Genomic DNA, 14185 nt, shown 5'->3' with positions numbered 1-14185 from the left:
TGTGATGCTGAAGAATCAAAAGATAAAGGCAGTGAGGGTAACAAAAGCAATGGTGATAAAGAATCACATCACATTCAGTATCTCCCATTTACAAAACAAGAATGTTCATCCTACTAGTAGTACACCAATGGATTTACTCAGATTTAATACTCAGGTTTAATACTTACAGATGTCATACTTCAGTTTGTAGTTGGTTAAAAGGATGATAATGCTGTGAATATATATCTGACTGAAAATACGAAGGATAGACCTAGGATTAGTAAGTATGCTTGTATTTTTGAAAGTTACATTACATACAGGTAATGTGATATCCATCTGATAACAAGACTGCTGCAAGGAAGATCTCTAGTTTCAAAACAGAGCAGTAGTGATGAGTGTGTGCAGATATGGCTTTATAATCATATTACACTCATTATACTTTGCTAAAAAAATCCACAGCCAAGACACCCAAATAACTGATGGTGCAATACTAAGTAGGGCCTATTCCAAATTATTTTAACAGCAAATTATGTCAGGTGTATTACTCATGAAGAGATACTGTTAAATGAATTGATGGTTCTCTTGAGATGGAGATTGTCATTTATATGATACATACCAAATAAAATGAGTAAATATGGTATCAGAATGTACATGTTGAAGAATCTGGATGGTTTTGCAAATAAGTGATCTGTGTACAAGGGGACGCTTGACAGTATAGTTGGAAAAGTCATGCTGGAAAGCTCATTTCACATTTTTTTAAGTAGCCTTATGTTGGCAATCACACACATTTACATGGTCAGGCCTAATTATGAGGAAAGCCATACATTATCTAAAACCCTTTTGCTTATAAAAAAAACACTAAGCTCAAATAGGAGCAGCATCCTTAAAGATGTATCTGCCAAACTGAGAGAAGAAAATACAATTGTTCTGTACTCACAAAGTGTAATGATAAAAAATGGGGGATGAGATACTATTTTTCCACAGAATTAACACCAGAAAATGACCTCAAAACTTCCACCAATTGTCAAATAAAATGCAAATATGCCTCACATTGACAGGCAGTATCAGATGCTTTCATACTATTCATGTGAATGTAAGGCTATCTACCAGCTTAAGAAAACTATTCTTCCATATAACAGAAATGCTCCTTTCCATATAGCTGAGATGCCGAGTCACAGAAAGGCACAAGAAAAAGACCATCAGACGATTAGCTTTTGGCCAACAAGGCATTTTTCAGAATTAGACAAAACACGCACGCACACACACACACACACACACACACACACACACACACACACACACACACACACACAAATGAGCACAATCTCTGACAGCTGGAGCCAGACTGCGAGCAGCAGTACATTATGGGAGAGGCAACCAGGTGGTGGTAAGGAGGAAGCTGGCACAGGAAGGGGGAGGGATAACAGGGTAGTGCTGCTGGGAGTGTGCAGGGACAAGGTGGAGAGTGGAGCAGCTAGGTGCAGTCGGGAGGTTAGATGGAGGGTGGGGGGAGAGAGAGAGGGTTAGAGGAAAAGGAGTGAAGTAAAAGGGCTGGGTACTGGGTGTGTTGGTGGAATAGAGGGCTGTGTACTGCTGGAGTGGAAACAGGGAAGGGGCTAGATGGGTAAGGACAATGACTAATGAAGGTTGAGGCCAGGAGGGTTACGGGAATGTAGGATGTATTGCAGGGAGAGTTTCTACCTGTGCAATTCCGAAAAGCTGGTGTTGGTGGGAATGCTCCAAATGGCAAAGGTTGTAAAGCAGTCATTGAAATGAAGGATGTCATGAAGGGCAGCGTGCTCAGCAACAGGGTGGTCCAGTTTTTTCTTGGCCACAGATTATTGGTCACCATTTGTGCAGACACACAGCTTGTTGGTTGTCATGCCTATGTAGAATGCAGCACAGTGTTTGCAGCTTAGCTCGTAATCACATGACTGGTTTTACAGATAGCCCTGCCTTTGATGGGATAGGTGACAGGACTGGAGTAGTTGGTGGCGGGAGGATGAGTGGGACAGGTCTTGCATCTGGGTCTATTACTTGAATATGAGCGACGAGGCAAGGGGTTGGGAGCAGAGGTTGTGTAGGGATGAACAAGGATATTGTGTAGGTTTGATGAGTGGCAGAATACCATTGTGGAAGGAGATGGGAGAATAGTGGGCAGGACATTTCTCAGTGAGACTCTCGGTATATTTCAAGAGAGACCCCTCATCTCCACAGATGCAACAGCCATTGGTGGCTAGGCTGTATGGAAGGAACTTGTTGGTATTGAATGGGTGGCAGCTGTCAAAATGGAGGTATTGCTGGTGGTTGGTAGGTTTGATATAGACAGAGGTACTGATATAGCCATCTTTGAGGTGGACGTCAACATTGAGGAAAGTGGCTTGATGGGTTGACTAGGGCGAGGGGAAGTGAATGGGGGAGAAAGTGTCGAGTTTCTGGAGGAATGTGGATGGGGTGCCCTTGCCCTCGATCCAGATGATGAAGATGAGGAGTTTGGGATTCTTGGTGTTTAGGAAGGATTCCTCTAGATGGCCCACGAAAAGGTTAGCATAGGATGGTGCCATGTGGGTGCCCATAGACATACTCCAGATTTGTTTGTAGGTAATGCCTTCAAAGGAGAAGTAATTGTGGAGGAGGATATAGTTGGTTATGACAACTAGGAAGGAGGTGGTTGGTTTGGAATTCATCAAGTTTTGAGAAGGGTATTGTTCAATAGTGGTAAGGCCATGGGCATTAGGGCTGTTAGTATAAAGGGAGGTGCATCAGTAGTGATGAGCAGGGCACTGTGGTAACGGGACAGGAACCATAGAGAGTTGGTGGAGGAAGTGATTGGTATCTTTTATGCAGGAGGGTACATTGCTGGTAATAGGCTGTAGGTGTTGGTCTACAACAGCAGAGATTGAGAATGTCATGAGGGGGGAGGGGGGGGGGCGAGGTGTGTAGAAGGTAAAAGTGTGGGGAACGGTAGGGGTTAGGAGAGAGATGGACATTGGGGAGAGGTTCTGGGATGGGCCTAAGGATTTGAGTAGAGACTGGAGATCCTGCTGGATTTCTGAAATGGGGTCACTGTGGCAGGTTTGCAGGTGGATGAATCTGACAGCTGGTGGAGTCCATCTGCCAAGTAATCCTTGCTGCTCAAAACAACAGTAGTGGAGCCTTTGTCAGCAGGTAGGATTATAAGGTTGGGGTCATCCTGGATTTTCCTTTGTTTGAGAAATGCTACTTTTCAATTCACTTTACCTGTACAAAGAATACTCAGTGAGTAAAATGGAGCTTTATGAATGTAGAATAAAAAATGATATAGGAACTATTTCCCCCAATGGAAATTCGAAGAAATATGAGAAAGAGTGTCCATTAGAAAACATTTATTCTGAAAGAGTGGGAACCAAAATGAAGCCATAATGAAGAGAAGCAGAAATTACACTGGTCAGGTCATGCATAAAGAATCAAAAAATGTCCAATAAATCCTAGATTCTGTTTTTTAACTGCTGCATGATTAGACATAATTAGAGAATATTTTGTTTGAAACCGAGAATTCTTAATATTAGAAAAGAAGAACTGTTTTTCCTGTGCATGATATTTGAATGTTTTACTTACTGTTTTGTAAATGTTAGTTCAAAACAAAATGTTTAATTTTCACCAAATTTACACATTTGTTTATTGTTTGAATAGTATTTTGTTTGCATTGTTAAAGAGGTACCATTAAGCTTGTCTGAAATAATCCATACAATACTTATGTATCAATAGCATGAAGGCTTTATCAGACTATTCCACTACAGCTGCCAGTAATGCGGTTTGCACCTAGCATCCTCTCATGTGCCAACATTACTTTAGCTGTCAATATTATGTAAGTATAGAACAAAAGCTTCAAGATTTCGCTTGAGTATGTTTCCAGCTTGTAGCTCATTCACACTTACAAGTTTCTGTATGTCGGTTAGTGGTTCATGCTGCTGCCCATGTCAAAATATGGTAAGAGTTAATATTTCACTGTGGCTCCTACTAGAGTCCTCTCTGCTTTCATCACTGAAGACAACAGCATGTCACGCTATCTTCGAGTGACCCTCTGACAGCACCAGTCGAGCTGTGCATGTCGATGCTGTGGCACGAGTCGAAGAAGGGCTAGAGGTGTGTGTGCCCATAGTTCCACTGCCAATAACCAGTTTGCAACAGTTTGTGTCAACATATCTGGGTTCACAAGCCCTCTTATCTGTGCTGTGATAGCTGTACAATCTGCCATTGCTGCCCTCACAACACAATGATCCTCGTGGGCATCTGTGCTGCATAGGCATCCAGATTATCATCTATGGGTGTGAGAACATTCATGTGCCACTGGTACCAGCATCATTGCACATCTAACACAGCATGTCCAAATTGTGTGGCACTTCTTTGAAAGGACCATCTTATCACTCAGAAGGCCACTGTTTGATCCCTTTCAAACTTGTGCAGTTGGCTGAAGGGAACATGAGTGCATCTCCATGACAAGTTTGCCTGATTGCTTCACACATGTGCACCACAGTGAGTTTTCTGGCTGTGAGCATTCCCTATTAAAGAGTACACACAGATGGCACACTGGTAGCTATGCCACTACACTATCTGTGGGTGGATGATGTTAAAATCATTATCAGTACATCTACTATCCCCCAGGTAGCATATGCCATAATCAGACCAGAATCAATGTTGTCTTTCCAGGTGTACTAATTTCTTTTTCTGCCCCTGTATGGGGGCTACTCAGAAAGTAAGGTCCGATCGATCACAAAATGGAGACGGCAGTGAAGATTTGATGATGCTTTGCATAAATGTAGTGGACAGTGCCTCTAGTATGCCTGTCAATTGTGCCACATAGGCTTGAAAGTAATGTCAGAATGTGAGAACATAATACATGAAATGCTGCAAGGATCAGTACTGGGTTCCCTCTTGTTCTTAACTTACAGAAATGATCTTTCAGTGACTCTGAAGTGCAGTGCAGAAGCTATAATGTTTGATGATAACACAAGCATAAATCCAAACTCAAACTCAGCAGACACAGACCAGATATTAGCTGAGCAGCCCTACAAGTTGTTCACAGCTAACAGTTTAAGTCTCAGTCTCACAAAGACTTATTTTACACAATTTAAAATGAACAATATTGATGTTGTGCCATAAGTAATGGCCACACACTAAATGAAGCACACTGTATCTTTTGTGAATTTATATCCTGACTTGTTCCATATCCCTGAAGGTTCTCTTTATGAATGGGTTCTATGGAATGCTGGGAGTAAATGACTGAATATCAACCAGAAATGGAAAGTAAACAACCAGCTACTAACTGAATTATGAACTAAAAGCAAAAACAATTAAAAAACTTATTTATTTGTTTATTAATCATAAAATACAGAAGTAATTGGAAACAAAAAGAGTTATTAGTGACAAGAAAACAGGATTTTCTTAGAGGTATATATTGTCTTTCAAAATCCAAAAAGTAATCTTATGTTGCTGCTATTTAAAATAAAAGTAACAAAGGTATATTTATTTGGTGTTTTTTATACATGTATTTCTACCAAGAAAAATTGGTAGAAAGTTAAAATCAGAAAAATAAGCTATGAGAATGGTGTTGTAGAATGAAACTATATATGAGTGGTATAGAGCACCACTAATAAATATGTTAGTGAATCTTGTGTATCATTAAAACAATAGATAGGTATCAGTTTTACATGTTTCTTGTTATTACTGTGTAACACACAACTGCATTAGCAGCACAACAGGAACCCATATGATTCATCCACACAACTGAGATTCATTATCTATGGATTGGAGTAAGGCAATTATACACCACCTACAACAGAACTTACTCTAGATAGATTGAGGCAGCTAAGGCAAGCCATCACAAATATGTCCAGAATGAATAAATATATTGAGATGCTACATTTTTGCAAGTTATAGCAGCCAATACAGTGAATTTCCCAATATTCACCAGTAATTTTTATTGACATAACATACATGGTACATGATCAAACAGTATCAAGATAACTAATGACTCTGAGCACTATGGGACTTAACATCTGAGGTCATCTGTCCCCTAGAACTTTGAACTACTTTAACATAACTAACCTAAGGACATCACACACATCTATGCCCAAGGCAGGATTTGAACCTGCGACCATCCAGTCACACGGTTCCGGACTGAAGTGCCTAGAACTGCTTGGCCACTGCGGCTGGCCATCAAGATAACAGGACCATGGACCCGTCTCACCATCAGGGGAAGAGTTTTCATGGACATGATCAAACAGTATCAAGATAACAGCACCATGGATGTCTGCCATATTACCCCAAATGTAAGAAAGGACAGAACTCGTTGTATGGTTTTTATGTGTACTATCACGGCTATCATACCATGTGCTTAAAATGTTTCCTTGAGCATTGCTGCACACTATGAAGTGATTCTGGTGAAACAGCCTGCACATTGAATTTCATCTGGAATCAATGTGTTACAAGGCATTTCATTTCTTTGGGAGTCATCAGTGTTTTGTAATAAACTTCTTGCATTAAATCTCACCACAGATAAAGGTGTAGAAGTGTTAAGTTAGGTGAGTCTGTAGACCATTTTGCGTTTCCTGAACAACTGTTCCAATGCCCTCCAAATGTCCTCTTAAGAGGGCCTGTCAACATATGTGTGGAACGAGAGGGATATCCATCATGTTGGTATCACACTGACTGCCTTATGTTCAGAGGGCTGTCTTCCAATAACTGCAGCAGCAGTATATCTTAGGAACTCACATTACTTGAATGTATTTAGAATTCCATCAATAACACAGAGACCAGTGTTGCAGGTCTTCAAAACATGCACCAAATATTGAAAGACCAGTAACATTCTTCGAGTCAGCTTGGATTTTCAACTGACGATTAGTGCACTTTGTGAAGACTGACTTGCCTTTGGTTTGTAAATGATGCTTCTTCCTTAAACAAAATTTTGCTTACATATGCCGCCTCACTTTGCACATTTTGTAGATAACATTGAGTGGGCTGTAATCAAATTTGGATAGTCACTGCATGAAGCTGTAGATGTAGTGAAATTGGAAGAAGACGAAATATGATGGACTGCAGTGTTCGCAGAACGCGCATTTGATTGATACCTCTTGTACTTCCAAACTACCTGTTAGTGACATTTGCACTGTGTGTTACTCCTTTAAAATATTAGTTTAATTTCTTTCATCAGTTGCTCTTCTTTTCCCTTGGCATATTTTACTCTCCACACTTTAAGTTTCTAGAACTTTATTTATAATGTTTACAAAGACAGAGCATGACTGCTTGGCACAATCTGGACACTCTTCAATGAGCAACTACACCGCTTCTCTATCAGTTTTACAACATTCACCATAAACAATGCTCAATGTACAATTTGAGAGTGTCAACAGTTTTACAAGCAAGTTGTCTGATTACTACAGCAACAGAACACAGGCTGCACTCAGGTAAACACAAAAACCATACCTGAATTTTGCATTTGCTTACATTCAGTATAACAGGGCAGATGTTGATGGAACCTCTTCTCCTGGTGGTGGGACAGTGGTTTGCAGTGCTGTTATTCTGATAATGTTTGATCAAGTCCCACACATGCTCTGTCATTGAAGTTCTCTTAGAAGCTTCTTTCAAGTGCCACAGAAAAAAAGTATATACTTCCATTAGAACAGAACAAAGTCGTTGTCATAATTTGGAGACTATAAATGATGAAATTTGCTTGTGAATGTCAGGGAACTTGCCTTATTGTCCACTACAACTAGGCAAAAACTGCACTCACACAAAAGTCATACATGCTGAGTTTTAGAGCATATCAGATATGGTAGGATCAATGATATGCAAACTTATTTTTTCTCAAAGTGAATGGAATTAAAATTATAGAGGTACCTGTAATAAATTATTAAGGCAGAAAGTAAGAAAGCCACATTAATAAAAACATTGAGAAAGGTGAGAGCAAGTTGTGATGGCAAAGTGAGAAACTTTACTTAATATGTGGAAAACTTTTTAGAGAAATAAAAATAGAAGGTACTGTTAAATGCATTATAATTTAAGAACTGAATGGTAAGGTACAACAATATTTATAAGCTTTCTCCAATACATGATGGTGTAATGCAGTAAACACTGGTAACAGTATCTGTTTTTTCATATTTATAAGCATTGATAGTACAAAACCTTACTTGTTTAATAAATAATGATAATGAAGATGAAGCTGTTTATAATAATTATTATCCAGCATAAAGAAGAGAATTAATTGTTATTACCAATGAAGATCTCTAATTTAAGACAAGGGCTATAAGAAGTTCAATAACGTACATGAGGGAGAATCTTAGTTCACTTCCTTAGATTATTGACCCATAGCGCATGATCATTCATTCAAAATTTCTCTTCTTACATGAGAGGTATCTTAGAAATATGCACATGAAACTGATAACAAGGTCAGCAGAAATGGTGCAACTGCTGAAACTGGATGAATAATGAAGAAAATGATGGGTCATTAGAGTGACAGAGAAACACTGCTAAAAATGAATTGAAGTCAACTCAACATACATACAACATATTTTGACTGCATCTTTCACTCTCTCACTTTTACATGTGTAAAAGTTATTCATACTTGTAATCTATGCTTTGTACATGAAATTCATAAATAACTAAGAAGGAAAACAGCGATGACTGCATGCAAAAATAGTTACAGTCAGACTAGATATGTAATTTATCAGTGTTGTCAGTTCATCCTTTTCAACCAATCAGAAGCAAAAGCTCATACAAGTGGATTGGAAGAGCTGTGATGAGGTTTGACAACAGAAGTCTATGATGTATTATATGGAGTTTCAGTCTGATTTCTGTTACTCTTTGCATTATTCCTATTACATATAGCTGCTCAATGGCAAGTTATTATTTGTTTAAGGTACTGTAAATTTCTGTTGTTCTTGTTATTTATTTCCTATTGACACAATGTTTGAAAGAACTAATTTCATTGTCCATCTGCACATCAGAAAACCTGGTCATTATCTGTTGAGCCTTCAGGCAGCAGAATCACCACTGATGATTTTTCTTGTTCACTTCCTAGCACCCATGCTGGCATAGTATTGAAGTGTTTTTTTATGGGTCTGTTCCTCAGATGTAACAGTTGTAGCACTTCTGGTCTTACATAAATCTCAGCATTTGACACACCTGTAAGACAAGTCAATTTTAATAATGAATTTGAGCCTGTGACATAGCAGATCAAGCAATTAAACAAGTAGAGAACATTTTAACTTTGTCAGGGAGCATATTAACTAGATTTTATAGAAAATAATTTGGAATTTATTGCTGCTGTGGCTTGAATGTCACTACCTGTATATCAGACTATACTGACTATTTGAAACTAGATATTGAAACATAGCAAGGTTGAACTTTAAGCAAAGTATGCTGTTGGGAAAAGTGGTCATGTCTGTTGAGCCATGGGAGTGATGTTGAAGTGCACCTAGAGTTTCTGTAAACTATTGTTAATTTGAGCATGTTACAGTCAGTGTGTAAAGCATATGAATACAATTGATAAGTATCAGACAATGAAAATATAACACCAATGCATTTTAAAGGGTAAAGAATTAATATTTTACAAAGCTCTCAATCAGAAGATTAATTGGGTAAAAGTTCATGGAAAAAATCTCCTCTTAATTAATTAAAACACAATGAATAATATTAGTTGTGATTGTGAATGTGATATATGAACCACACAAAAGGAGACCTATCAAATGACATAGTTACTAATTAAAACTCAGAGAGACCAAATCACACTAGTTAAATAGCTATGAGCACATTCAGTACCAAACAATTAATATGATAGTATATGATAAATAATAACTATAGCCCACATGTTTATAATGTAAATTACTGTTATGGGACACTGTTCCTGACAAAGTACTAATTGTTTTTAATTGGAAGCATTTTAGCATGATTCTTATAACATCACAAAAAGCTGATTAGAAAATACAGTGTTTTCATATGGCACACTGTTGTTATCTGTTTGATTATTATGTTAGTTGACACACTGAATTTATACATGTCATTTGAATGCACATTTTAATAATTAATGGATCTCAGTGAACACTGAAATAATCATCTACTGTCTTTATGAGCAACACAGTGCACACACACATCACATGATCATAAATCATCTCTTATAATAGAATTTTTTAAATTTATACCTGTCATGTGAATAATAACATTGGAATGTTTAAGAGGAAGGTGATCTTAGATACACAAAAAAAGTTGCTAGAAGCCCCATGGATGGTTCTGGCCAGGATTTTGGATGTAAGAGAAATGTTGAAGCTATCCCAGATCACCAAATAAATTTCCAGCCAGGAGACATAAACATTCGTCCCCTCTCTTCAAATATCATCTTGATAACAACTTAGTGAAATTGCTATAAAGAACTTAGTAATTTATTTTCATGTTCCATTGATCATTTGCACAATAAATCTTAATAGTATGGACTGAGTCATTTTCATTTATACTGTAAATTAATTTGTAAAAATGGAAACATGCTGAATGTTTTTAAGTTGTTTTATTTTTATTTATTTATTTTTTATTTTTTATTGCTTATACAGATGTGAGTTACTAATTCTTACCAAACACCTTTTACACATTACATTAACAGAAATTCTTCTATAGAATAAAAGGAGTTGTCAAGGAGAAACTTCTTCAGTTTGCTTAAATATTTTACTTTGCTGTTTGTCAGACATTTTATATCGCTTGGTAATTTGTCAAAAATTTTAGTTGTGGCAATGTGCACCCCCTTTTGTGCTACAAATAACATTAATGTTGAGTATGAAACTAATTTTTTCTTCTGGTATTGCAGTTATGCACATCATGATTTCTTTTGAACTGCAATGGATCATTTACAACAAACTTTATGAGTGAATAAACAGACTGTGAAGCAATAGTCAGGACACCCTACACCTTAAACAGATTTCTACAAATATATCAGCTTACTGATTTGTCTCTCCCCAAGATTTGCAATGATTCTGAGTGCAAATATGGCTGAACTATGTTGTTTCAGGAGTTCCAAAAGAACTTTTTCCAGTTTAAATTCACATCAGTGTGGGCACCTAACAATTTTGAATTTTCCACCCTGACTATTATTTTCTCACCATGAGTTAAACTTATTGGTGCAGTACTCGTAGATATGCAGAACTGAATAGGTTGTGTTTTTTAAAATGGAGGGTGAGACCAATTGCAGAAAATCAGTCAATGATATGTTTACCATTTCTTCTGTTGTAGCATATATGCTTGGACTGAGTACAATACTACAGCCATCTGCAAAAAGAACTAATTCTGATTGTTGTACAGTAGATGGAAAATAATTTAAATATATGAGGAACAGTAGTAGATGTAAGGCTGAACCTTGGGAAACTTAGTTTTCTACAACTTTGACTCTTGATCTGTCTATTTTTTGCCTTCACCCTCCCACATCTATCATAAACAATTCACTTAGCTTTTTGCTCTTATTAACTCATGTATGATGTTCTGGCAGTAATATCTGCCTTGCATATTACCCTATCTTCCACCTTGAAGCTCTCAGGTTTTCAGATCTCGTGCAGTACAATCCCCCCAAACAATCAGTCTTTCCTTCTCATCCCATCCAGCAAGTCTCCCGTGACCGGTGGTTCTGGGTGACTTTTCCAAATTCTACCCCTTTCCTATACCTCACAAGTCCTTTTCCTTCACTCCTTCTCCTTACCTTTCAAACCTTCTGTCAGAAGAAGGAGCCACTGGCTCCGAAAGCTTGTGTATCTATACCTTATTTACGTGTGTTGCTGCCACTTGGTGAGCACATTTTTTTATGTGTCCAATTACATTATATGAGAATATTGTGATTCACACAGTCAAATGCCTTAGATAGTCTGCAGGAAATTCCAAACGGCACTATTTTGTTATTTAATAATATCTTGTAATATCTTCTAATATTTGGTGATTGAACATATAATTGGCATCCTCAGAAGAGCAACTCTTCTGAAATCCAAACTATGATTTGTAGAGGATATCATAATTGTTCAGCTTAGATGCTATTCTAGAATTCATCATCTTCCCAAAGAATATGGAAAATGATGTCAGTAGTGAAACAATTCAGTAGTTATTGCCATCTGTTCTAACTTAAAGAGGGGTTTAACAAGGGCAAATTTCAGTCTCTCTGGAAAGATGCCTTGAGTTAGTGATGCATTACAGATTTGAGATAAGACAAGGCTTATTATATGGCAACAAATCTTTGGTCCTCTACTGGGAACAACATCAAATTCAGATGAGCTTTAATTTTTAGAGAATATATGATTTTCTTAATTTCAGGAGGAGAAGTTTGTGTTATATTCATATGACTGAATTTTTGAAAGTTGCTTTTTCAACATACTGCTGTGATTTTTCTCTTGTACTGTTTGTCCTTATATTTTCTGCTATATTTAAGAAATGATTATTAAATATATTTGGTACCTGTGACTCATCATTTATAGCCTTTCCATTCAGCTCAATAGTGATGTTATCCTGTTCTGTTGCTGATTGCCCTGTTTCTCATATCACTATATTCTATATAGCCTTTCATCTGTTGTTGGAATCATTAATTTCTGACATTTTACAGATGTTGCTTGATTTTTAATAAGTTTTCTTAGTAATTTTGAGACTTTTTGTAGTGTGCAGCTACTACAGGATCTCTTCTTGTTTTCACCAATAGATACACATCTCTTTTCCTTTCACAAGTTACTTTACTCACTCTAGTGATCCATGGTGTTGTACATTGTTTAATGTCCTCTCTGATTAGCTTATGCAGAGAGCTATTTTCAAATAATAATATGAATTTATCATGGAGTAGATTAAATTTTATGTTGAAATTAGGTTAATTATAAATTTTATTCCAGGTTATCTCTTTAAACTATGGTTGAAAATATTTGTCCTGGAGTAATTAATTAAACTGATTTCCACTGAGGAGTGTTTATACTGTAAGGCACTGTCTTCTTTATCCTGACTGACTTTGCTTTGTGATCAGTGAGATCATATGTTACTGGGTTAACAATTATTTTCTTTCTTCGAGTGTCACCAAAGAAAATCATCAGTTAGGGTTCTTCTGTCTTTATTCACCTGTATTGGAAAGTTAATTACAGAGATCAAATTGTAGAATCCAAATAAGATTTCCACATCATTTTTCCTATCAAAATCCCTTAGTAAATCTACACTGAAGTCACCACAGACTATTAATACTGCCTAACTGATGGTGTAGCAAGGAATGGAGACTCCTCATAAACAGATCAAAACTTTCCAGGGGGAACTATATACAGTTACAATTAAAAGTGATCTATTTTTCAGTATTAATTCACAAGCACACACCTTTGCATGCTGATGACACAAAATTTACTTGTGTCAATGTTTTGAAGTTGTGTTCTGTATAACTTTCAATGGAGAAATAACAGTGGTAACTGGTGGCAAATATTTGTTTAATACATGTACCTAGGTTTTGACACTTCTAAGGATGTCTGCATCAGAATGAAAATTTAAAGCCATGAAGTTACTTTGCGAGAAGATGATAATGAAAGTTTAGGGCATACATACTCAAGTCAAAAATTAAAAATTAAAAACATTCCAGCCTTTGGTATGTGCACCTATATTTTATGGAAGTAGCTACTTCTGCAGTCACACAGCATCTACCTGGCTTTCATATGATTGTTGTTTATGGAACCCATGTTGATGTCTGCAGAGGAGATGTTTGATCTTTAGAAATGTCATAATATGTGAGCATAAAACATGTTCCAAAGCTCTACAATAGATCAATGTCAAAGATATAGGCCTATAATTTCATGCATCTGTTCAACAACCCTTCTTGAAAATGAGAATGACTTGAGCTTTTTCCAATCATTAGCAATGCTTCACACCTCTGGGGACCTATGGTTCACTTCTGCTAGGAGTGTAGGAATGAACTGGTATCCAACAGGTCCTGTGGCTTTTACTCTTCTAAGTGATTTCAACTGCTTTTCTATTCCTTGGTCACTTGTTATGATAACTGTCATTTGCCACCCATGCAATGATTTAAAGGATGAACTACCATGTGATCTTTCTCTGTGAAATAGTCTACTAGAAAAACTATTAGTATTTCAACCTTTTCTGTGGCATCCCCTGTTTCAGTGCCATTATGGTTACTAACATGGTTGTCCAAGCATGGTGAGTCTTTTTCAGCCCTCACAGTTTTACTCAG

General features: G+C 37.1%; 1 protein-coding gene across 1 annotated transcript in view; it reads right to left on the bottom strand.

Annotated features, from left to right (window-relative positions):
• Positions 1-5403: 5403 nt before the first annotated feature.
• LOC126149160 (uncharacterized) overlaps positions 5404-14185 on the bottom strand; it is a 35265-nt gene continuing 26483 nt past the window's right edge. Inside the window, exon 3 of the mRNA XM_049915798.1 lies at positions 5404-9141. Within this exon, the coding sequence (XP_049771755.1) occupies positions 8960-9141 (182 nt within the window). The 3' untranslated portion in view covers positions 5404-8959. The remainder of the gene's footprint in view (positions 9142-14185) is intronic.

This window comes from Schistocerca cancellata, chromosome 2 (assembly GCF_023864275.1).
Source record: "Schistocerca cancellata isolate TAMUIC-IGC-003103 chromosome 2, iqSchCanc2.1, whole genome shotgun sequence".
Lineage (NCBI taxonomy): Eukaryota > Metazoa > Arthropoda > Insecta > Orthoptera > Acrididae > Schistocerca > Schistocerca cancellata.
This window is presented reverse-complemented; position numbering and strand designations above follow the sequence as displayed.